Raw genomic sequence first — 25,488 nt, forward strand, 5'->3', positions numbered from 1 at the left:
CCTCCCCGCCACGGGCGGCTTGTTTTAACCTCCCTCCGCCTCAGGGTGGCGGTATGGAGAATGGAACTACCACTTCCTCCGCAGGGCTGCTGCGGGTCCTAAATGTTAACATGCACCGCTCCCTCATGCCAGTGCAGAGCACAGTCGGCACTGAATGTGACATCGTTATCACTATCATCATGAAAGTATTTAGCCCATTTACCAGCAACAGTAAACAGCTGATAAACGTTTATTTACTAGGAAAGCCTGCTTAAAAACTAATGTAAAAGCTAGGTTAGAGTTTAGGGGATCGATTTTTTTCTTAGGGTTACTTCGTGCTTTGATTAGAAACTCTTTAAGAAGTACAGGACTGTGTAATAACCATCAGATTAAAAGCTGTTGGAAAGAGTGACGGAGGTGGCCGCCCCCCGGACACACAGCGTGGGCAAGGCTGGGCTGTGGGGCCCCCTCGGTGTGGGGTGGTGGGACGAGGCTCAGGCGCAGCTCGAACCCTGCAAGGGGGACAGAGCTGCCCTGAGTTCAGGGGACGGGGTGAGGATGTGGGCCCAACACCACAGAGGCATGTAGCAGGTCTCACATGAGCGACGTCCTGTATTCACACGGCCCACCGGTTCCTGGAAGAGCCTGGGAGATGTCTGTGCCCAGAATCCCGACTTGGGGCCATGGACCGGTGGCATGGCAGCTGGGCAGCGCGTCCTTGTCGTCACGTGGTGGCATGTGGACGAGGGTCTTTGGCCCCCTCATGGCTTTTTGGGATCAGCCTGGCTCCTCACTGGCTAAGTCCCATCTGATCGCGTGGGTGGGCGGGCCTGAGGGGCGCCCCGGCCACCCGAGGTGAAGACCGTGACTATAACTGTCCACACTGACGCCGTCTGTGACATGTCACTCTTCATGTTTAGGCCACCTCATCTTCGACTATGGCACCAATGCCACAGTGTGTCCAGCACTGTCCTTTCACGTGGCCATCTCTGCTTCTGCCTGCCTTGCCTCAGGCCGGCCCTGATCCATGCATGCTTTCGTCATGATGACATTTACCAGAGTTTTGCCTGTGGCCCCCGTCACCGACGACACTGACGGTGTGCAGCCCCCATAACTACGTGGGAGTCACAGTGCTGTTTCCACTCGGCCCCGGGAGGCCTGCTGTCCTTGGTTGCGAGAGCACCCGGCCCTCCACCCTTCCTACCTCACCAGCCTGCAGCCTTTTAAGTAAAGCATTCAAGGCCTTAGGGCGAGGCTGTCATTAGCCCTGCCTGGTGCCTCAGGTAAGTAAGGGACCTCCACTGCCTTAGAGAGGCAAGCCGGCAGCCTGGCCTCCCCGCCAGAGGCACAATCAGAGGCAGAGGTCCATTCTGCAAGCAGCATGCTGACAAGGGCAGGAAAACAGTGACAGAAAGGAAAGGCTAACCAGAGCTTGGGTAGGGAAGGTGCTTCTCATCTCTATTATTTTGTGGATGAAAAAGCTTTCTTGGGCCCTCCTAAATTACTGCCTCTCACTTATTCACTTTAACAAATGAAGTGACATGGTTTCCCTTTGTTAAAAAAAATAACATCAAAAACAGGGTAAATTAATTCAGACGCTGAAATACTATGCTACATTACAAATGAATAGACTTCAAACACGTAGTATTTTAAAAGTTGATGCTACATAGGTAAAGAAGTATTTAAAGTATACAACTTTTCATAACCATTATATAAAAAGAACTATCTGCTTCCCTTGTTTCTAATCATCTTTTAAAAGTTTTAAAAAATCTCCACCACAAACTATTAAATTTGTTTTTCCTTTCCAAATAATAAATATACGCATTTTTTACATTTGCAAGAACTCCCACATGTGCTCTTTGAAGCTTGGCTTGCATCGAATTTTGCCTACATTTGTAACCCTAAAAAAATTAATAGCAGGTAACCAGCATAAGAATCAGCATCAAAAGCTAAGATACAATTAGAAATTAGAATTCCTTTGTCAGTGACTCTCAACAGTGCCATTTCTTGTCAAGACCAAGGAGTGGGGAGGTGCTGACTGGGAGCAGGTGGAGGCCAGGGATGCTGCTCCAGCCCTGCAATGGACAGGACAGTCACCACCCCACCCCTGCCCAAAGAATTATTGGGCCCAAAATGCCACCAGAAACGCTGACTTCCATGACTGAACGAAGGTGGCTGAAGCCCAACCTGCCCTCGCCCGCACCTCCAAACTGGCCACCCCATCTGGGCACGAAGCGGGCAGCCTCCAGAGAGACAAATTCCATTTGACAGTTTGGGGGCCACTATTACAGACACGTCAAGACTATCCAGCCACATCTATTTCGTGACCCTGGTAATTAATTAGTCCTTTGGGGTTATGCTGTACAAGAAAGATTTTTTAGAAAATAAATGCGGTATCTATTTCCACACAGATTATTCCTGAGTCACAGTGATGTTTTAACTGTTAAAAGAATTAAAGAGTTCTATTTGCAGTGGTATAACAAATTTTAATTCAAAATAGACACTCTGAAAACAATAGGTAAAAAAAAAATAAACTTCGACAAGCTCTTTTTGAATTTACAAGAGTACGCCACACGGACCACTTTCACGACTGCCTCAAAAATGCACAGTATAGCAATTACATGCAAGTGTACTTTTTAAAACCCATGTCGTAACATCTCATTTCCCAGAAAATGTCATATTCTCTGAATCTATTGGATAGGTGCCTCTGCTGTGTACCACCAGCACCATGACGTAAGGTCTACACTGGCTGGTCTCCATTACTGGTTCTGGTGCTTTAAATTTTTAAATTGTTATTATGTGAAATTAAAACAAACAACAACAAATACCGAGGTTTAACTGTCCCAAGGACAGCCAACACTGGGGTGTTCTTTGGCAACACCCACCCCGTGAGCCGACACCGGTCTAGGTGAATACCCACGTCCCCGGTCTGAACACGTTGACCCAGGAAACGTCAAAGGTTAATGGACCCACCACAGAGGCTCGGCTCTCGGCCCACTGATTCGCCCCCTCCCTGAACATCCACGCTTAGGCTTCAGTGTCCACTCCTGAGCAACACAGTCCTTCCCTTCCACTGGTTATGAAGAGTTAGGTTAGGGGAGTTTTGTGTGTTTTCAGTGTTTATTCTAAAGGCACTAAAGATCTGTCATCTTACCTCTGAATGGAGAAATGACATCGCCATATCAAAACGAGGGGAGAGCACACACTGAGAAGTTATTCTGCACCTACGGAGTTACTTCATTTGTAAAATAACTCTTATGACCTAAATACCAGTTTTCGGGTTCAGTATAATTTTTAACGAATGAAAACATTTGGTTTTCTATGAGTTATAATCAAAAACAGCTGTTAGGACAAACTGGAAAAAATGTCAATGAAAACCATAACCTAATAAGCAAATGTCTTACAGAGAAGAAACCAGCGTACGCTAATGCAGTGCGCTCGTACACGGCACAGGGGTTGTACTCACTTTTCTAAACGTTTACCACATCGTTTATGGCTGTATGTGAAGCTGAGAGAGATCAAAGCTTTGATTTGCAGTTAATTAAGTATTCTGAAACAAGCTGACACTTCCTTAAATGAGAAAACCAACACGTGTAAGATTTCAGTTTTTATCATACTGATACTGACTCTACTGGAAAAACAAGGCGTGCGTGAAATATCAAAGGATTTAATTTACTTGAGAGGAAAATACTAAAAATAATTGTGACAAAATCAAACTGCAGGAAACAACTCAGAACTACCACGTCTTCATATGGAAGTCTCGCTGAGCACCTGAAATACATCTAAAGAGCAGCATAAAGACCACTGAAATTGATTATTAGTTCAACATACAGTGAAGAAAATAACATTTTTTAAATCTCAATTGAAAAAACTACTAATGTCCTTTTTTTACAAGGTTTGTGGTTCATACTCAAATTTCAATCTATGTTTAACATTTTTAAGTTCAGACATATCAAAGCCTAAAAGTACAGAAGGCTTGTGATTTTTTATTGCTTTCATGCAAATATATCTTCTTTTTCCAAAAAACGAAGCCACATCAATTTTCCACACCCATAAGAGTGAGGATAGTAGTTCTATTTCCTTTTTACTAGGATATGGTCTCTTGTGAAAATAATCTCTAAGGAATTGCTTTTTTTCTTCATAAGAACGATCTTCATATTTTTTAGGGTTTAATGCTAAAATCTGAAGCGTGTCGTCACTGACCACCAGTGGTCCTTCAGTCCTGCTCTCACTCCTTTGTCTTTTAAAAGGCGTGACACTGGTGACCTTCTCAGGGGCCGGGGCAGCATCGCTGTTTACAACAGAAGGCAGTTCCTCCTCCTCTCTCTGGTCCTCTGCCCCAAAGTGGCCATCAGGCAGCTTTCTCTTCACAGAGAAACCGGAGTCGTGCACCACCTCGCCGTTGACCAAAAGCAGCTCGCTGTTCTCGATGAAGTCTGGCTGGACCCGAAGGTCCGAGCTGCTGTCCTTTGGGGCACTTCGACAGCGCACCAGGTGAATGGCGATGGCCGCCAGCGTCATGTTGCCAGTGTAGACCCCACAGCAGTGGATGCACTTGAAAGCCGGCGATTTCAAAATCGTGTGCACCGTCGGCGTGATGTGGTGCCTATCCTTCAGGTGCAGCTCATACGCCTCGGCCGTCACAAAGGTGCCAAAGCAGAAGGGGCAAGTCAGCGCCTGTTTGCCGGGCTTCCCGGGCACGCCCTCGGCCTGAGGCCTCACCTTGATGTACACGGGCACGAGCGACTTGGAGTGTATACCGGCCAGGACCGCCAGGTAGACCTCCCGCTCGCCGAGCTCCGCCCTGGGCAGCGTGGTAACGAAGTCCAGGTGGGGGAATAGCAGGCTGCCGTTGGCATCGACGTCCAGCTGAAACCCTTTGCTGCTGTAGTCCACCGGCAGCCTCTTCCTGCCGGGGTGCACCGCCCTGCTGTGCTCCGACAGGCCCCGGATGTCGTGGAACGTGCGTGGGCAGAACAGGCAGCCCAGGCCGTGCATCAGCAGGTGCTGGACGAGCTCCTCCTCCGCCAGCAGGCACTTGCAGGAGAGGCAGCGCACGGTCTTCTCTCGCAGCCACTTCAGAAAGGGCGCGCACGCGGCCAGCTTCTCCGGCTCCAGCTTGTCGGCGGGCCTGGGCCCGCTGTGCTTGTGCGCCACCTCCATGTGAACCTGGTAGACGTTGGACGGGAAGAGCTCGTTGCAGACGGGGCAGGTCTTCCACTGCTTCGCCTGCCTGAGTGCCTGGCCGGCCTCCGGTGCGGCAGGAGAGGCCTGCACGAGCACGTGCGGCGCCGCACCAGCCCCCGCAGGGGCAGACGCCACGCCGGCCACGGAGCTGGCCACCTGTGTGGCCGTGCCCGACGGCAGCAGCTGGATGGGCACCTGGGCAGGGGCGACGGTGGCGACGCCACCAGGTGGCACAGGCAAAGTGACAGACACCGGGGCCAGGGTGTAGGTGGGGATCCCGTTCACTTGCTTCCCAGTCGGTATCAGTTGTCTGAGGATGGAACCCGAGGTCAGGAAGGTTGTGTTCTGGGAGGTGCCAGCCCTCACGGGCGGCCCTGCAGGCAGCAGGCCGGTGTTCACAGACTGGCTGAGCTGCAGGACACCAGGGCGCACAGGCTGGCTCATGGGGAGCACCGCTGGCACGACGGGCTGGCCGAGCTGGAGCACGCCAGAGGCGACGCCCTGGCTCACAGGGAGGATGCCGGACGGGGCCGTCTGGCTGGGGGAAAGGAGCGCGGATGGGACCACCTGGCCTGCCGGAAGCACCCTCAGCGGGACCGCCTGGCCAGGAGGGAGGACCCGTGATGGGACCGTCAGCCCTGGGGGTAGAGCTCCCGGCGGGGCCGTCTGGCCAACGGGGAGAACCCCTGACTGGACCATCTGGCCGGCAGGGAGAACCCCCGAAGTTGCCGTCTGTCCGGAAGGGATGACCCCAGCAGGCGTCATCTGGCCTGTAGGAAGGACACCTGATGGGACTGTCCGACTCACAGAGATCACTCCTGGTGAGACAGCCTGAAGAACCCCAGGGGGGACAGAGGGACTGACGGGAAGGACAGCAGACCCAACAGGTCTGTTCACTGCAAGAACGCCAGACCCGACTGGTCTGCTGGGGGGCCCGACAGGCTGACTGAGGGGCAAGACTGTGGGGCGCAGGACCCCAGTCCCAGCGGGCTTGCTGACAGGTCCCCCTGGCCGGCTCAAGGGCAAGGCAGGAGCAGTTGCCGATGGACGCAGCGGGGCTCCACGGGACAGGAAGAGCGGCCGGGGTGCGGAGGGTGGCAGGGCCAGGCTGGCCGGGGCCACTGGCAGAGGGCTGGGCACCAGAGTCACGCGGGGCTGGGTGGCGGGCGAATGGGCGAGGCTTCCAGAAGGGCCGGAGGCGGCCGGGGCTGGTGGGGCGGGGCCCTGCACGGGCGGCGCGGTGGCCTGGCCCTGACTGCCGGGTGGCGGCGGCAAGGCCAGGCGGAAGCAGGGAGAAGGCGCCGGGGCGCCGGGCGCACTGCTGGGCGAGGGTCTGGCCACGCTGACGGCTGGCTTGGGAGCGATGTGCATTTGCTTCAAAAGCCCAGTCTTCTTAATGTGCTCGGAGATCACGGACCTAAGCTTATTCTCCAAATCCCTGTGGATATCTGACGTCAAAATATGATACATTAAAGCATCCTGGCTGCTGGCATTGGCGTTGCACTTTTTACAGTAATACTTGTCAGGCGGTGGCATCTTCTCAGTAGGAGGGGTCTCGTCCGTTTTTGGCTGCTCACCCGTTTCCTCAGTTCTCAGGCCAAAGTAGGAGTTAATCAGGTAGTGAAAATGGGCTACCAGCACATGCTTCTTCATGCTGTAGTACAGAGTGTTTGAAAAGTTACATTTTAAACACGTAAAACTGATCACGTCGCTCCTCGAGGGTTTGGTTTCGCCGAGGATGTTCACCGTGTAGTTCTGGACTTTGCGCAGCGGCGCGTGAAACATTCTGAAGTGCCTTCCCACCACCTTGGGCTGAGACGAAAAGACACAGTTCGGGCAAGGGATCACTAGCTCCTGGTCAGTCTCATCCTCATGGCAGCGATGTAAGTGATTTCTGAATGAAGTAAGCACCTTTGTGGAGTACTTACAGAGGCCACAACAGTAAGGCTTCGTGCGATATCTCTGTTAACAGAAAAAAAAGCCAAGATAGTTAATGAAAACCATCAGATGCTACGCCTTCTAGAGTTCCCAAGGACATGGTTCTCTTTCTTCTAACAAGCTGGACAACCTAGTAACACTGTCACTCCTCAGAGAACGTCTGTTCTAAGCCAGGGCAAGCTTTTTTATAAAGGGCCAGAGAGGAAACATTTTAGACTTTGTGGGCCACCCACCATAGCTCCTGCGGCAGCTCCCCTGTGCTGCCATTATAAAGCAGAGCACCGCAGGCGACGCTCCCATCCGGGAGTGTGGTTTTGTGCTAATAACACTACAGAACACTCAAATTTCATGTCATTTTTACATCACACAACAGTGTTCTTTTTCATTTTCAAACATTTAAAGATTTAACAACTATTCTTAGCTTGTAGTCTGTACAAATACATGACGTGGCCCACAACTCATAGTTTGTTGACCCGTTTCCAAACCATCCGCTACAACCACAGAACTCACTACTTCGTCTTATATTTTTTCATTAACTCCATCCATTAAAATAAACTTAGTTCTCTGCAAGAGAAAGTTATTTTTACCCCTTCTTATCCTATTTCTCCAATGCTGTTTTTGCTCCAGAACCTAAAACCTCTGGAATTTATCTACAAAATACTTAACTTGCAAAGTGTGAAACCCATCATGACTATCTTTTATCCCCCCATTTCTATTCTTAGGGAAAGTAAGAGCCAAATGGACAGTGTTTGGCATGCGTAAGTATCCAACAAACTGTGACAAACAGTAAAGAAAGAGGGACTGCGACTCATAGTTTGAATAATGAATAATCCTGAGGTAAGTTTCAGGCCACAGAATCCAGCACTGACAACACGGAATTTCTCTTTAGGGCAAATACAGAATTCAACAAGCTGGGGGTGGAGTCTGTGGTTGCGTGACAGTGTCCAGATCCTGGAGGTAGAGCCACAAAGCAGCTGGCCCTAGCTGCACAGAAGAGGAGGGTGAGGTCACATCGTGGGCTGTGCAGGGCTGGTCCCACGCCGGGACGCTGCTGCTTGCTACGCAATGGCCACGGGTCAATCCCCACCCTCCCCAGATCCCGGCTCATGATCACCACACACACATCTTCCCATCCTGTGACTCTGTCACCCTATCTCGCGCCTAGTCATGCAGTTTTTCCTCTTGGGTCACAGGTCAGAGAAATCACCCAAACACATTCACCATATTACCACGCCCAGCAATCAGCAAAGTCCCAGGTTCTGGCATTCCTGGTGGGACCTCTAAGCAACCCAGGGCAACAGCCAACCAGACACACACAAAAAACACATTTTAACGATCTGAGAGACGCATTTTTTTTCACACTTTAATATCCCTGAAATTTGGGTATACTTTACAACTGATGGTTCAGTCATGCAGTTTAAGTACTGCTTTAGTTTTATTATGGGTTCATTAAAAAATGGTCTTTTACTCGATGAAATATTGTATGGAAAAAACAAGATACTCAGTGAAAATTACACTCAATGAAAGAGCCAACAAAACTTACTAACAGCTGCATGTTACTCTCTGTTACTGTTGAATAGGTATTTAGTTTGGGGGGATATTTTTCTTAAAAAATGACATCATAACATGATCTATAAATGATACAGCCACTTTGGAAAAGTTTGACAGTTTGTTATAAAGATAAAGACATACTATTTACCTCACATGACCCAGCAATCTCACGCCTTGGCATTTACCCAAGAGAAAGGAAAGCAAAAACCTGTGTGCGAATGCTCTAAGGCAGTGACCAATCAGAAACACGATGAGCGGGAGGCCCCGCTCTCTGGGAAGAGGACAAGTGCATAACCAAGGAGAGAAGCAGAAGACAGTGGAGTCGGGGTCCTGGGAGCTGGGAGAAATCCTGTTCCCAGAATGACAGCCGTCCCCGCCAATCTAAGGCTAAGAACTTAGCTCCACCACCAGATAACGCAGCATGACTCTGTCCCCAAGACCTGAACGTCTAAAACATGTCGCTTCTCCAAGTCTGAGGACCTCCCTGCAGCACGAGCCATGCAAGCCAGCACGGTTACATGTCGCTTCTGCTCTGCTGCCCCAAACTGTCTCTGCTCATACGTCGTATTGCCCATTAAAGGAGCTACCTGAGGGATGGAGAGAAATAAGGGAATAAACCTCGCAGACGACACGGTCTCTACCACGCCGGCCAACAGTGTTTTTTTCCCCCTGAATATGGTACCTTAAATAAAAATTCAAATACAAGTTCAATCTTTACTATCTCTACTATTTCACAATGTCATTTAACATTTTATGCCTAGGCCCTATTCACCCCAACGAAAAACAAAAACTCCTTGAAGAAAAGAACCCTAATTTTTATCTCTTTGTATCAGGCACTCAAAAAGTTTTATCTAGTTTGTAGCAGGAATTCAAAAATACATTTGTTGATTAAAAGCCTATAATTACATATTATACCGCAAGATTTTTTAAGAATTGAGATGAGAAAAACCAGTGAGGACTAAAAAATATTAAAGAAGTCAAAGTCTTCAATACGAGGCCTCTTTGTACAGCCGTGAGCCGTCCTGAGCAGGACAATAACCAAATCGAGGTGGTTGCAGGAAGCCTGCTTCTGACGTAGAGGTGAGTGTCAGGCTCAGGGAGCCAAGAGCCAAAAGGTGGGACACAAAACAGGTAGAAAAGTGAGACTTGAAAGGATGGGCTGACAATAGACATGTTTTTAAAGAAGATTCTGACAGAACAATGACTGACTAGTTACAGCAATTTTTTTTTTAAGCCAAAATTTCCAAGGCCACCGGGACTTGAGCAAACAGGGGGACGGGCTGAGTTGGATGCTGATGAAGGTGCTAATCTGATGGCTGGGGGCAGGCAAGGGCTTCCAGAAGACACCGTAATGTTGCCGCATGCTTTTAGCTCGAACCTGTTCAGGTTTGACATTTCAAATTATTATAAACTGTGTTTCTCGATTCAAAGATCCGTATTTATAGTTTGTGAAACCAGGATGCATCTTCACTGTATAGACTCAATGTCTTGGCATTTCTTTTACCTCAGAATAGTTATAAATCTAAGGCCCTTCTTACATCACTGGCATCTAATAATCAAGGACAAATAATAGTTTCACTATCTTAATCAACTTCACATACAGGAAACTCTCAAAGTATCGATAACCCTATATTATGACACTTGACTGTTCAGGAAAACATGAAAATCAAATACAAAGGTACGTACCACTTTCTTTCCAGAAGGTTCCCAGAGAGAAATATCTCCCCATGATGTGTTATAAAAGTACTTCTCTCCTGGATCAAAGCTTTTAAGGTCCTTTAAAAAGGAAGAAAAAGAAATCATTATGCAATTTCAGAAAATAAATATTTAATTAGAACTTGATGGGATGACTTGACACCTGAGATACCTACACAAGAAAAATGAAATGAAAATGCAGCCCATGAGCAAACTGTGAAAGAACCCCACCAAGTGTGAGAACTGAGGGAAAGGCTGAAATAATCCAACTTAAAAGTACAGTCTTATAAGAAATAAACAGATAACATTTCCCACAAATAATTTTTGGGAGTGAGAAACAGCACAAGCAAACAGCATCTTCCACAGGAGGCCAAGAGGCTTTCGAGGTTGGGGGGCAGGGGTGGAGCATGAGGCAGAAGCTCCGGGTGTGGGCCTGACAGGTACGCCGGGCATCCGCCATAGGGAGGGTGACTTAGGGTGACAGGGGTGAGGAGACCGAAGGGATGAAGTCACCAGGAACCGAACAACCAGATGCAGCAGGGTCCAGACTGAGCCCTGGTTCATACGAACCAAGTGTAACAAGTATTTGGGGTGAAACTGGAGAAATGTGAATGTGAACTGGGTAACAAGATGAACGTTCAATGACACGAAAAGGTCAGGGAATAAAGGAACTGAAAGCAAACGAATTAAAAAAGCATGATCGACATGAACTCACTGTGGTAAAGACGACACAGAGATATGTGCATTTACACACACACACAGAAGGCTAAACAATAAGATGCTAAGAGTGGTAATTTCTGAATAGTAGACATGTGGCATTTAAATTTTTTTTTTCTAAAGAAATTATTACTTGTATTTTCTCTTTCATAGTTTATATTACTGTTTTTATAATAACTAAAGGTCATTTTTGTATATTAAAAAATGTTAGTTAAGCCAGAGTCAATTAATACAACAACTGCCTTTGAATGTACCTATGCTAATATGTTGCTTACCAAGTCAATTGAGAACTAGAGAAAAGTACGAATTATTACAAAGATTTAAATTGGAAATAATGTACGGTGAAGCTTACAGAAGTAAGTAACACATATAGAAGTAAGATGTATTATGAAGAGATGCTCTACATCACTAGCTATTAAGGAAACGCAAATCAAAACCACAATGAGATACCATCTCACACCTGTTAGAATAGCTATAATCAACAGGATAAGAAGTAATAATGAGTGTTGGAGAGGATGTGGAGAAAAAGGAACCTTCATACACTGCCGGTAAGACTGCGAATTGGTACGGCCACTATGGAAAACAGTATGGAGGTTCCTCAAAAAACTAAGAATTGATCTACCATGTGATCCAGCAATCCCTCTACTGAGTATTTACCCTAAAGACTTGAAAACCCATATCCAAAAAGATATTTGCACACCGATGTTCATAGCAGCATTATTCACAGTGGCCAGAACATGGAAACAACCAAACTGTCTTACAACAGATGGCTGGATAAAGAAGCTGTGATACATATATACAATGGAATATTACTCAGCCATAAGAAGGGATGAAATACTGCCATTTGCGACAACACAGATGGACCTCGAGATAATCATGCTAAGCGAAATAAGCCAGACAGAAAAAGTTGAAAACCACATGATGTCACTTATATGTGGGATATAAACCTAAAAGCAACAAATGAACAGGACAAACAAACAGAGACTCATGGACATGGACTATAGACTAGTGGTTACCAGAGGGGAGAGGGGGAAGGAGGGAGGTAGATGGGGTAAAAGGGATCAAATATACGGTGACAGAGAGAACTCTAACTATGGGAGGTGAACACACAATGCAATATATATATGCGCCTTACTGTTAAATTTTACACCTGAAACTTACTGGATTTCATTAACCAATGTCACCAAAGAAGGGAGGAGGGAGGAAGGGAGGGAAAAGGGCAGCGACAGCACCATAAAGGCTAGAAGGGGAGAAGAGCGCACATAGCTGTAACGTTCTTACAGCACGTGTGAAGCAAGCAGTATGTGTTAGAATGATAAACAAAAGCATACAGCTCATGAACCACCAATGGAGATAAAATGGAATCATAAAAAATACTCAATTCAAAAGATAGCAGGGAAAGAATAACCAAGGAACAAAGAACAAATGAGACAAGTAAAAACAAACAGCAAGATGGCAGATTTGAAGCCAGCCCCATCAACCATCATATTAAATAACTGGGGTTGGTACACTTTTTCTGTAAAGAACCAGATAATAAATATTTAAGTATTGCCAACCATGCGATCTCTGACACAATCCCACCGTCATGTGCAAAAGCAGTCAGAGACAACATGTAAATATTAAGCAGATATTAAGGCTGTGTTCCAAGAAAGTTTATTTAAAAAACAGCCAGCCAGATTTGGCCCATATTTTAGGCCATAGTTTGCCTAACCTTGGTCTAAATGTCTCAAATTAAGAGACGGTCAGTCTTGGTAAAAAAACAAAAAACAAAAAACAAAAAAAACCCAAGATCCAATTATATGTTGTCTACAAAAATCTCGCTTTAAATATAAAGATGTAGACAGATTAAAGGTAAAAAAATGAAAAAAGATATGCCATGCTACCACTAATCAAAAGAAAGCTGAAAGAGTTATACTAGTATAAAACAAAGTAGATTTCGGCGGGGGGGCGGGGGGTGGTGGTGATGTTAACATGGATAGAAAGTCATTTTATGATGATAATGGGGTCTTTTGTCAACAGAACAGAACAGTGCTAAATGTGGATGCACCTACAGTTTCAAAGTACACAAAGCAAAAACTGATTGAATTGACAAAAAATAATTAAATCTAAAATGACAGTTGGAAACCTCAAGACTGCTCACTCAATAATCAGTAGAATTAGTCCACACACCAGGAAGGACAGAGAACGCTAAACATGGTCAACCAACATGACTTAATGGACACTCAAAGAACGGACACTCAACACCACCAAAGTATACATTCTTTTCAAATACACAGGGTACATTTACAAAAATAGATCTTATGCTGAGCTATAAAATAAGTCTCAATATATTTAAAAGGACTGAAATAATTATGAAGTACAGTCTCCAACCAAATCAGTATTAAATGAATCTATAATAAAAAGGTATCTAGAAAAATCCCCAAATTTCTAGAAATTAAACAACACACTTCTAAATAATCCATGGATCAAAGAAGAAATCACAAAGGAAATTAAAAAAAAAATTTAAGCTGAATGAAAATGAAAACACAATAAATCAAATTGTTGGATGCAGCTAAAGCAGAGCTGGGGAAATTGATGGCATTAAACACTTAGAAAACAAACTAAAAGATATCAATCTAAACTGCCACCTTAGGAAACCAGATGAATGAACTTAATAAATAAACCCTAAACAGAAAAAAGGAAAACATAAAAAGTAGAAATAAACGAAATGGAAAGCAGACAAGAGAGAAAAATGAGTGAAACCAAAACCTATTTCATAGAAAAGACTGGTAAAATTGATTAAACTCTAATCAAACTATACAGGAAAAGAGAGAAGACTCCAATTACTAGAATCAAAATGAGAGAGGGGACATCACTACAGCTCTTATAGATTAGGAACTAATGTGAACAACTTTATGCCAATAAATTTGACAACTTACATCGAAATGAAAGAATTCCTTAAAAGAAGACAAACTATCAAAGTTCAACTCAAGAAAAATTATATAACTGACGGCATGATGTCTAGCTGAATGCATAGTTAAAAAACTTCCCACAAAGAAAACTCCAACTCTAGATGAGACATTATGAAATGAAAACTATAGACCATATTCCTCATGAACACAGATGCAAAAATCTTTAACAATAATTGTGAAATCAATCCAACGTATCAAAAGGATCAAATGGAATTCATCCCACGGATACAGATTGGTTTAACAATTTATTTTAAAAAAACAGATGCAGAAAAATCATGTGACAAAATTCGACATCCAGTCATTCATTGTGTTTGCCCTCAGCTAAGTAAGAATAAGGAACTTCCTCCACCTGGAAACAGGACCCCAAAAACATGCAGCTACAACCACACTGTGTGGTGACATAAGGAACAGCACTACTGCTACTGCAAGCTTTACTTCGAAACTTTTAAAAACCAACATGCTCAGGTGTTGGTAAGGATGCGGGGCAACTGAGATCCTCGCGCACTGTGGGCAGGAGTATAAAGGCACACAACTAGTTTGGGTAAAGGCCTAGCTACTTCCTATCAAAATGAACATACAGCCTTATGGTTCCACACCTAGATATTTTTTCAATGGAAATCAAAACACATCCACAAAAATACTTTCATAAGCGTATTCGTGAGAACGATCTTATTCATAATAACGAAAAATTGAAAACAACCTAGGTGTCCCGCAGGAGAAAGGATCAGCAAACCAATCTGTTCCTGGAACAGAATACTTCTCAGCAACAGAAAGGCACCCACGCATGCAGCACACAGAGTCTTCTTCCACGGGAGCACATTATTCCATTGACACGGAACTGCACCACAGGCGACTCTAACCCACAGGGGACATCTCAGAAGACTGCAGCCAGTGGGGACAGGGGCAGGGCAGGACTGACCGGAAAAGGCTCAGGGAGACTTTCTGGAGTGGATTGCTCTACACCTTGAAAGGGACCTGTATTAACTACATAAGTGCATGCATGTCAAGAGTCATCATTTGGAGACCATTAAGGTGTATTTCACAGCATGTAAGTTTCCCTCCCCCCAAAAACTGGAAACAAATACTAAACTCTAATGATATGCATGCTGAAAGATTTTAATCAAAGAATAAGACAGAATGATGGGTGGAAAGAGATACATATATACGTTAATTTTGTAGAATTTAGGTAGCAGATAGAGGGATTTTCACTGTATAATCTTTTCAACATTTCTGTAAGTTTAAACTTTTCACAAGAAAATACTGGAAAAGTGAGAAGGAAACCGTAATGTCTATCACAGGAAAGAAGGGAGGAGGGTGTGTAGGAAGGAGTGCTTTCTGTTATCAAATACAGCAGAAAAGGGTAGTAAGAAAAATTAAAGCAATTATTAGAAAATGAAAGGTATCAATAACATTTCAATATATTTTTGCAGATAATGGAAACATAGGATAATAAATTCTCAAAATCTATTTATACGTATGCAGGTCTCCAAAGATCGCTAGAGGGGCAGGTTCAGGGTACTTGCTTTTTTTAAAGCTTCCCTGATTCCGATGCAGCAAGCGCACATTAGCAGACACTGGTTTAAATGTCTCAATCCAAACTATGGCTTACGTGTGCCAGTTAGGTGTGGGGTGCCCCAGGAACAGCCAATGTTTGAGTGGCGAAATCTCTCAGGTCCTTTAGAAATTAACATTTGTCCATTCAAAAGCAAAAATCAATGCTGATCACTAAGGAAAATACTCGTACTTAGCCTTTCAGTGTCAGGCTGCCTTTTTAAAAATAAAATCAACCTGGTTGAAAGTCTGAGATTTGAAAATTAAGAAACTGAACTTTTCCCAGGCCAGTAATACTTTGAATCAAATTCTTAACACAAGTTTAAACAATTCAAAGCAGACATGATCCCAATTTTGATAGTTAAGAATAAAACATACACAGAATTATCAATGTCTACAAAGATACATACCATTCCCTAATTTAACAATTTTTATTCCTTTACTAGATATGCTAGCCATATATTCTCAGGTTATAAGGATACAATCATATGAGAACACAACTTATCGATAAAGTGGAGACCGTGACCTTTATTTTTAAACTTTTGTAAGACTGCATTAAATTCATAAATCAGAAAAGAAACACCTTATCATATCATGTATGCATTCCCATTTGCTGACTAACAATACTGGAAAATTAAGTTAGGGTCTGCTTTTGCTAAAATAAATTATTCAATACATTCCCCTCAAAGATCAAAAACAAACATACACTTAACCTTTGAATGACGTGGGGGGCAGGGATCCCAACTCCCACCCCACCCTTGCCCACTGTCGAAAATCCATATACTTTGACTCTCCAAAAGTGTATTTGTCCTTAGGCACCCATGGGGGCGGGGGATGGCGGGAGGTTCCAAGACTCCCTGTGGACACCAGAACCCAGAGATGCTCAGGTCCCTACACAGAACGGTAGAGCTCAGCAGAACCGGCCCCACATTGTGGCTCCTGACTCTCAACCAAGTATCAAAATACTGTTTTTGATCTGCAGTTCGCTGAGTCTGCGGATGCAAAACCCCAGAAATTGAGAGGGCTAACCATGTATTTATTGGGGAAAAAAATTGCATATAAATGGATCTATGTAGTTTAAACTTGTTGTTTAAGGGTCAACGGTACTTTTCTATCAACTATAAAAAGCCCCCCATAAAAGTTAACTTTAAAAGCCTGAAAAGTTTAAAATAATTTAAATCGCAAAGACAAATAAGAACTAATGATGCCCTCATGCAGTCTTTTGAATTACCAGCAGTCTCCATCTTCATGAATCTTACCCACTCTTCCAAAACTCAAATCTCACCTCCAAAAAGCCAACCCTGGCATCTCCAGTGTTACTGTCGTCTCTTAACCTGTTACTGTGTCTTCTTACCTTCAGCAACTCCTTGCAGCTGTCAAGCCCAATATCCACAAGAATGCCTTTCACCTTTTTCCGTACTTTCCTGATGTTGTCAAGATTTTCCACAGGAATTTGAAACATTTTTGAAATTTTCCTTACAAGGGAAGAAAACAAACTGTAATAAGAATATATGCATGTATTTTTTTTTTAACAGAGTTGGTAACACACTGACATTAAGTTTCAACAAATGACACTTGGACAATGGAACATCCACACTCGAGACCGAAGTTGCACTCTTACATCACACACAAAAATTAACTCAAAATGAGTCACACGCCTCCATGTAGGAGCTAAAGCTTTAAAACTCTCAGAAAAAAACATAGGTATAAATCCTCATGACCTTAGATTCTTAGATACACCATCAAAAAGCACCAGCAGCAAAAGAAAAACTAGGTAAGTTGGACTTCATAAAAATTGAAAACTTTTGTGCTTCAATGGAAACCACCTAAAAAGTGAAAAGAGAATCTAAATATGGGAGAGAATATTTGCAAATCGTACTTCTGATAAGTAACTTATATCCAGAATATATAAAGAATTTTGATAATTCAATAATTAAAGGACAAATACTCCAACTTAAAATTGGGCAAAAGAGCTGAACAGATAATTCTCCAAAGACGACGTACATTAAGCACATTAAAAGATTCTAAACAACATCAACCATGTGGAAATGCAAATCAAAACCAAAATCAGATGCTACTTTACAGCAACAAGGACGGCTATAATTCTTAGAAAAGAACAAGTGTTGACAAGGATGTGGAGGAACTGGACTCTCAGACACGGCCAGCAGTAACGGAACACGGTGCGGCCAGCTGCACAACAGTCTGGCAGTCCCTCCAAAGATTCCGCCCAAGAGAAATTAAAAACGTGCATCTACAGAAAAACTTCTACAGGAAAGTTCATAGCGGCATTTTTCTTAATAGCCAAAAAGGCAGAAATAACCCAAACTTCCATCAACTGATGAATGCATAAATAAAATGTGGTTTACCCATACAATGGAATATTATTTGGCTCTAAAAAGATGCTATAACGTGGACAACCCTAGGGGAACATTATGCTAGAAGCCAGATACAAAAGATCACATATTGTCATTCCATTTATACAAAGTGTCCAGGACAAATATATGGAGGCAGAAAACAGAACACTGGTTGCCGAGGACTAAGACTGGAGGGTGACAGCTAAGGGGAATCGAGTTTCTTAGGGGAATAATGACAGTGGTGATGGCTGCACAACTCTGCGAATACACTAAGAGCCACTGAATCGCACACTTTAAATAGGCGACTTGTATGGTCTGCAAATTACATCTCAATACAGCTGTTTTTATAACATCTGAAAAGGATACAATTAAAATAAACCCTATTTTACTTTACCAGAAAAAAAGGTACAAGTGTGACCTTACTGCTTTCAGTACGTACATAAAAACTAGTTGTGTGTGGGTGTAAGCGCGCGCCACTGCTCTGCCCATTGAACAAGGCTCGAAGCAGTGGCACACTCCGGTGGCAGTCAACACGCCCCAGGTCTGAATCTTACTGTCTAAATATCACTTTTCATTAAAAGGAACCAGGGCCCCTTGGAAAAAGGTCTGATTCTAGGGCTAGAAAAGACAAGATGATTCTAGAACATCTTGTGTCAGAAAATAAGGGAGTTGGTCAAAGAATGATGACACTTGTCAAAAGGACTCAAAAGAAGCCAGTATAAAGAAGTTCCCAAAAGCCAAACATGGGACAACTAGGGTATCAAATAAATGAGACTAACGGATAATGCAACGCTATCTCCCACCCCACGAGCTCTCACAAATATGACTTTGACACTCCTCCAAAATAGTGAGGGCATCTATGTCCCCACCCTTTGAACCTGGGCAGAACCTTGTGGCCACCTCACCCAATAAAGTATGGCAGCAGTAATACCATGTGACTCCCAAGGCTAGACCATAAAAACGCCACGCTTCTGCCTACTCTCCAGGGACCATCACTCTTGAAATCGAGACACCATGTTGTGAGGAAGCTCAACTAGCCCAGTGGAGAGACTGCATGGAGGTGTCGCCCCACATCAACCCCAGACACTTGTGCAAAGATGGCTCTAGAGCCCATAGCTGTCATATCAGCCCCAGCCTTTGAGTCTTCCCAGAATGGGGCCCCAGACGCTGTGGAATCGAAATGAGTCATCTCCCTACTGCCGCCTGAACTCCTGACCCAAAGAATTATTGAACTTTTTAAATAAAACGTTTTGGGGTGGTTTGGTATACTGTAATAACAACTAAGCTATATCCCACTAGAATATAAACTTAAGTCATTGGTGATACACTTAAATAAATTGAAAGTCTCATGAAAAATGGGATATTTTCATGGTTTCTAAGCACCTCCCCACAAAATAATAAGGAAAAAGAGTAACTCACAGAAGTCTGGCAGATAAGCTCAAATTAAGACACTGTAAAAAACAACTAGCTTATAACATTCCAAAGTGTCCAGATCTTTAACACTACTCATAATAGCCAAAATGTGGAAACAATCCAAATGTCCACCAAATGGTGAATGGATGAACAAAGGGGTATAGCCACACAACAGAATACTATTTGACAATAAAAAGTAACTAGGTACTGATGCATGCTATAATACCAATGAATCTCAAAAACAGTATGTTAAGTGAAAGAAGACAGACCCAAAAAACAAAAGTCCATATATATTCTGATGCCATTTGTATGAAATGATCAGGAAAGACATCTGCAGAGAGAGATTCGTGGTTGGCTGGGCGTGGGAAGAGGTAGTGACTGCAAATGGATACGTTTTTTGGGGGGTGGGAGGGTGCTGGAAACATTCTAATATTTGATTGTGCTGATGGTTGTACAACTTTGTAAATTTACTAAAAATCAATGACTACCTTTTAAGAAAGATAATGGGAGGAAAAAGTAAAGAACTGTTCCAAAATGAAAGAGACGAGATAACTACGTATAATGTGCAATTCTGAACGGGTCCTTTCACTGTAAATGTTATCGGAACAACTGGCGAAATGCCAGGCTCCAAGGGTGAGAGGGGTGATGTGCTGGCGTCCGGGGTTGATGGCTGTGTTGTGAGTCCACGGGAGCGTGTTCTTATTTGTAGAAAACAGAATATTTGAAGGTAACGTATCACCTGGTTTGACAGCCTACTTTCAAATGATTCAGCGGAAAAAGTTCTTTGATTGGACCTGCAACTCTATAAATCTGCAACTATTTTTTTAAAAAAAAGTTTTTTTAATGTGTAAGCTATAAAAGCAACAACAAAATCAGTAAAATTAGAGCTAAAGAAATTCTAAGTAAAATAATAAATGCCAATATTATTAAACAATAAGTTTTAAAGACTAGTAATACCCACTAGTAGTGAAATTTTTTGAAAATTGTAATTTCTACATGTTTAGAGGGCAATTTGGCAGTATCTCCCAAGATTTTAAATGATTTCTGAGTCGGCAATTCCGCGGCTACAGCCCTCTCGTGACTCCTCCTCCCTCAAGGTAACTTCGGGCCCAAGGACCCCCGAGCGGCCATTCCGTCCTTCTCACACAGCGCTCGCCTCACTCTGCTGCAGCTACCTGTGAACATACCTATTTCCTCTACTGGACCAAACTTCAGGGAAGGGATCATGTTTTATTTGCATGTCTGGGTCCTATCACAGAGCATAAGAGAGCAAATGCTCATAGTAAATGAACAAGAGGTGTAAAATAAAACAGGGTAAGAACCATAAGACATACAGAAAGCGCTATGGAGGTTCAAAACGGAATGGCTACGGAGGGTGGCAGAGCTGGAACCCAAGACATTCCAAGTGACTTGTTCAGCATCAAAACTGATTGAGGTAAAGGAAGAAAAGTTTGAATAATTGGCAAAAGATAAATTAAAACAAGAAAGATAGACTAGCATCTACTTGGCGGGGGGGAGGATTAGCATGTGTGAGGGAGGAATTTTTGGTGGGTAATGATGAAACAGTTTTTTAAGAGCTGATTTAGAATTGGCAAGTTTTCAGAAAAATTATCTGTGAAAAGTATATGTTAGGCTGAAAAGGAGAGATTAAAGAATCATTTATTACTTTAGAAAGGGATAAGAAAATAAATAAAAGTAAAATGCACTGATTTGGGTTTTAGCCTTTAAAAGCATAAATGAACAGAGAAGCTGTCAAGAACCTCACGAAGGGACTCTTAAAAACTAAGCACAAGGTCACTTTCAAGCCCAGACTGCCTTTAGCCAGAGCAAGCTTCAACAAAAATTTCTGAGATGCTTTCCACTATCAGACTTGCTTTCACTTCATTCTGAAAGTCCCACTATCCTCTCTACCCTTTGGGGTGTCTTCTTACTGTCCAAGGCGTCATCCACACATATCGGAAACAAGAAAGCTACACTGATTGCCTGCAAAGAGGAGAGCAGGGTCTGGTGGGTTCTCAGAGCAGCAGTTGAGGCTGCCTTTCCCAGGCTGGTCCCTGACGGCTGCTGCAGACTGGCTGACTCAGGAGAGGGCACACTGTCGGGGACTGGGCGAGCTGTAAACAGACTCTCTAGTTACTTGTTCAAAGCTCAGGAGAGGGGCCAAGGAACTGCCAGTCTTCTCTCCTGAATTTGGAGAACAGGAACTTTTTATTCTCAAACATAAATGCCCCCATTCCATCACCATTTTTACTGTGGTTCCCCCAAAAAACAAACACAGAGTTCTTCTGATTAAAATTTTTTTTAAGTTTCCCTTTTTTCCTTTTTTTCGGTTTGTTGTTTAAGGATAACAAAAAGTGAAATAGGTAAATTACAGAAGTTTCATAACCTTAAAACAATTCTTTCAAGAGCCCTGGTCTATTGTTGCCAATCACTTTGGGGAAAAGCAGCTGAATTTTACCTTAATTTTTCCATTCCAAAATACCAAAACATCCATTCTAAGACGCAAGATTCCATACAAGATGCCCAGTGGCTTAACTATGAAAGCACGGGTTCAGTGTTCTCATATTTATAGACCCTCTATTGATGCTGTTCTCCATTCATTCTGAGTACTCGGTTAAACCAGTACGTCTGTAATAATGTATAACGTCAGGAAACAGAAGGCTATAATACAGCTGCACTATCTATCAACCTCAGTTCCCAGTAAATCACCTTAATTTCATAGTATGTGGTAGACATGGTACTACTAAAAATTCCAATGATGTGTGTAAGAAAATATTTCCCAAAGGGGCACTCAAAGGGTTTCCTTTGTCATTTTTTAGTGTCATGATCATTTAAGAATATTCCACTGTGGGAAAAAATACCCTCAAAAATATAAGTCAATCAGATAATTAATAATACCTTTTAAGCCACATAACTTGTTTTGAGTTCCTGTGAAATCTAAATTCTAAAATGATTTCACCTAAGTGGCAACACAGCCCAAGACTTCACCAGCAAGGATCCTGGAGCAATACTGCTTGGGTTCAAATCAGCTCCGCAATTTATGGGCTGTGCAATATTTGGCAAATGACTTAATCCCTGGGCCTCAGCTGCCTATTTGTGAAACAGGGAGACACAGCCTACTCCCTGAGGCAGTAGTGAAGGTGAGTTAATACAAGAAAAGCACTTAGAACATCCACACTGTGAGTCTGCTTTTTAGCTAACTCCAGAAATCTAAGTGAAATGTCACGACCGTTAGAATACTGGAATATAGGGATTTAAAAAAATCGGACTTAAAAAGCACATAATATTTGTGCCATGCATGGAAACAAGATTCAGAAGGTGTGTGTTCAAACACAGGCAGATCTCTTCCTAGACACCTGGCCTTCAGCAACGGCTTTTCGGTTTCCTCATCTGAAACACACTGCCCTAACGGGTGTGACAGCCCGAGTGGAGGGCACTGCAGAACGCTGGGGACTTAGCCCCTCTTAGTGACTACAACCATAAATTCACCAATTGCATGTTGCACACCTGGGTTCAAATTAAAAAGGTGTCCCAGGCTCTCTTCAGCTAAACATCTTGCCACATCCCCCATAACCAATCACCGACCCCTAACCTTTTTACGCAGCCCTCACATTCCACCACCTCTCAGTCCGAGGACCCGACCTGTCTCGTCCCCTATTCCGTGGTTCCCTTTCCACAAGTCACTTCCATGCTTAAAGACCAATGGCCCAACGAAGTCCCACTGTAACAGAAAAGTTTGCTCGTTATACGGCCAACTCTCCAGTAGCAACTTTTAAGTTACACTCCATTACTTGACCTCCAACCACAAATGAGCGTGCACTACAAATGCTCCCCCACACCCCTAACACCTACGCAGACTCCAAGCCCTACTTACTTGATAAAACCTGTGTACCCTAATTAAAACGTTTTAGCAGCATTCAGGCAAGTCTCTCACTCAAATGCAAACAAAATACTTAAAGTATTTAAATATTTCCCATTCTACAACTGTGTACTATTTGAACTGGTAGCTATAATTTTTGACATTCCAAAGCCAAATGTTAGACATTTTGCAAAGAGAATCTATGCCAGTGCAGTCCGCAATGGCACACGAAAGTTAGATTTCTAACGCCGACAGCTGCACATCAATCATCAGTATTCACATCCGAAGCTCAGGGGTGAAGGAACAGGTATTTGCTATCAGCTGTTCTCCGCAGTCCTTTGCTTCAGGAGGGAAAAAGCCGCCACAGGGCGACTCAGGTGTGACCGTCTCTTCACGGCCCACATCTGCAGTCGCTCACTGAAGGCTGCGCCGGGAAAGGGGCCGGGAAGAACCCGGGCCGCCCGACGCGCGCCCTGCAGGGGGCCCGCCCTGCCCGCTCCCGGCCCTCCCGTGGGCCTGGCCCCCCGGCCCCGAACTCCGTCGCTTCTCCCTCGCATCCTCTCCTTCGGCCCCCTTTCCCGAGTGCCGTCCCCTCCCCTCCCGCCGCGGCCCCCAGGTCCCTCAGCCCCCCACCCGGCCCCGCCCCGCGGCGACCACCCACAACCCCACCCCCACGGGACGACAGGCGCCGTTCGGGCCGCGAACCCCGCTCCCAGACAACGCCGCGGCATTCGTGAGGCGGCCGCGGGTGTGGGCGGGGCGGGGCCGCAGACGGGACTTCGCGGGCCGGGCCGGGGGCGTCGCCGCGGAGCCGGGCCGGAATCGTACCTACCGCTGGGCGCCCGGAGCGCCGCCTCGTCCCTCGCCGCCTCTCGCCGCGCCCGGCCGGGGCCAGCGCCCGCCTCCGCCCCGCGCGGCGGGACCCCCGCCTCGGCGCGCGCCACCCCCGCGCGACCCCGTCCCCTCCTCCCAGCTCGGCCAGAAAGAGAAAATGGCGCTCGATTTGCCTCCGGAAGTGACGCGCGCCCTCATTTGCATGCCGGTGCAGCCAGCCAATGGGAGAAGAGTGTGCGTGGGACCCCTGGGCCTTGCTCCAGAGACCACTTGGGGCCCCTGCCTAAAGCTGGACTGGAGGCTCTGGAGTGGGAGTGAGGGGGCCCCTACTGGAGCCCCTTCCCTTGACAGCCCCCCACCCCAGCCACAGTGGGTTGACCTGCCAGCCCCTCAACAGCATCTGTGCACTCTCGTGAGAGTTTGAGTGGGTTATGACGTCATTAAAGGGGGTGGGGGCAGTGGCGGCCTCAACCACATGACCAATCACGTGGTAGCATCAGGGCTTTGACTTCATTTGCATGGAATGGGGTGGAGCTACTGGCTGCTGCAGGAATGAGTGGCCCCGCCCACAACTCAGGGCCAATAGAAAAGTAGTTATGAGGAGAATCCTGTCCTGCCATTGGAGAACAGTACTTGGGCTATCAGAACTTTGGGAAGTGTGCCCTTGATTGACACATCTTAGTGAGCGGACTGGATGGGGTCTCCTGACTTAATTATTTTCTAGGAAAATTAATGTCACACCTCTTCTTGAGAATTCTGAGTTTTAAGTTTGAGCCACTGTATGCTATGTAGGGAAACGGTTAATTGCATATATTTGTAAAAACTCCGAAATGGCCTAAAAGTTCACTTTTGCCCAGAATTATTAAAAATTGTGAAGCAGTAGTATTTCTCAAACTGAGAGAAGATGGAGTAGGGGCTTCTAGAATGGCTCTGGGTCTTCATCCGTTGAGTCAAGGGCCCCCGGGGAAGAGCAGGACCGTGCCGCCCTCAGGGAGCTTGCAATCCAACACGAGGCCGGTGTATTTGCAAAGGGCTGCTTTTATTTATCGGGTCCCTGTCCTGTTCCCGCTCCTTACCCCTTCACCTAAGCACCCGTCTGCCCTCAACTCCCTTTTTCGAAGACCACCAAGACCATCGCATTCGGTCTCCCTCGACCTTCCAGCCCCTACATGCGAACTATTTCCTCAACAACCGCCTTGACCTCAGAGCTAGTTTCAGAGGGTGTGTCTGCCCGTGTTCACGACCAGTCCGTCCATCGTCGGACCGTGTTTGCGCTGCCCAACCCAGCACTTCACTGTCCAGTCAGCCACTCCCTCGTAACTTCAGTTTCTCTCTCTACTGGTACCTTCCACAAAAATTATAGCTACCAGTTTTAGCCTAGCGAATAAAAATGTAATGAGGACCAAATAAATATCATTTAAAAATCGTGTTCAATGCCGGACCGATGTTACTTGACCAC

General features: G+C 44.9%; 1 protein-coding gene across 2 annotated transcripts; it reads right to left on the reverse strand.

Moving 5' to 3' along the window:
* Positions 1–2,444: 2,444 nt before the first annotated feature.
* Positions 2,445–24,122, reverse strand: ADNP2 (ADNP homeobox 2). Of its 2 annotated transcripts, none has more exons than XM_039838942.1 (4): positions 24,028–24,122; positions 16,924–17,044; positions 10,342–10,431; positions 2,445–7,128 (listed from the first exon to the last, which is right to left on the reverse strand). In XM_039838942.1, exons 2-4 carry the CDS (start codon positions 17,029–17,031, stop codon positions 3,868–3,870), a joined length of 3,459 nt encoding a protein of 1,152 aa, XP_039694876.1. In that variant the 5' UTR covers positions 17,032–17,044; positions 24,028–24,122; the 3' UTR covers positions 2,445–3,867. The 2 variants fall into 2 exon arrangements, with proteins under 2 accessions (XP_039694876.1, XP_039694877.1); XM_039838943.1 differs by having other exon boundaries at positions 24,024–24,081.
* Between the last annotated feature and the right edge of the window lie 1,366 nt (positions 24,123–25,488).

Source organism: Pteropus medius, unplaced genomic scaffold (genome assembly GCF_902729225.1).
Source record: "Pteropus medius unplaced genomic scaffold, Ma_sr-lr_union100, whole genome shotgun sequence".
Lineage (NCBI taxonomy): Eukaryota > Metazoa > Chordata > Mammalia > Chiroptera > Pteropodidae > Pteropus > Pteropus medius.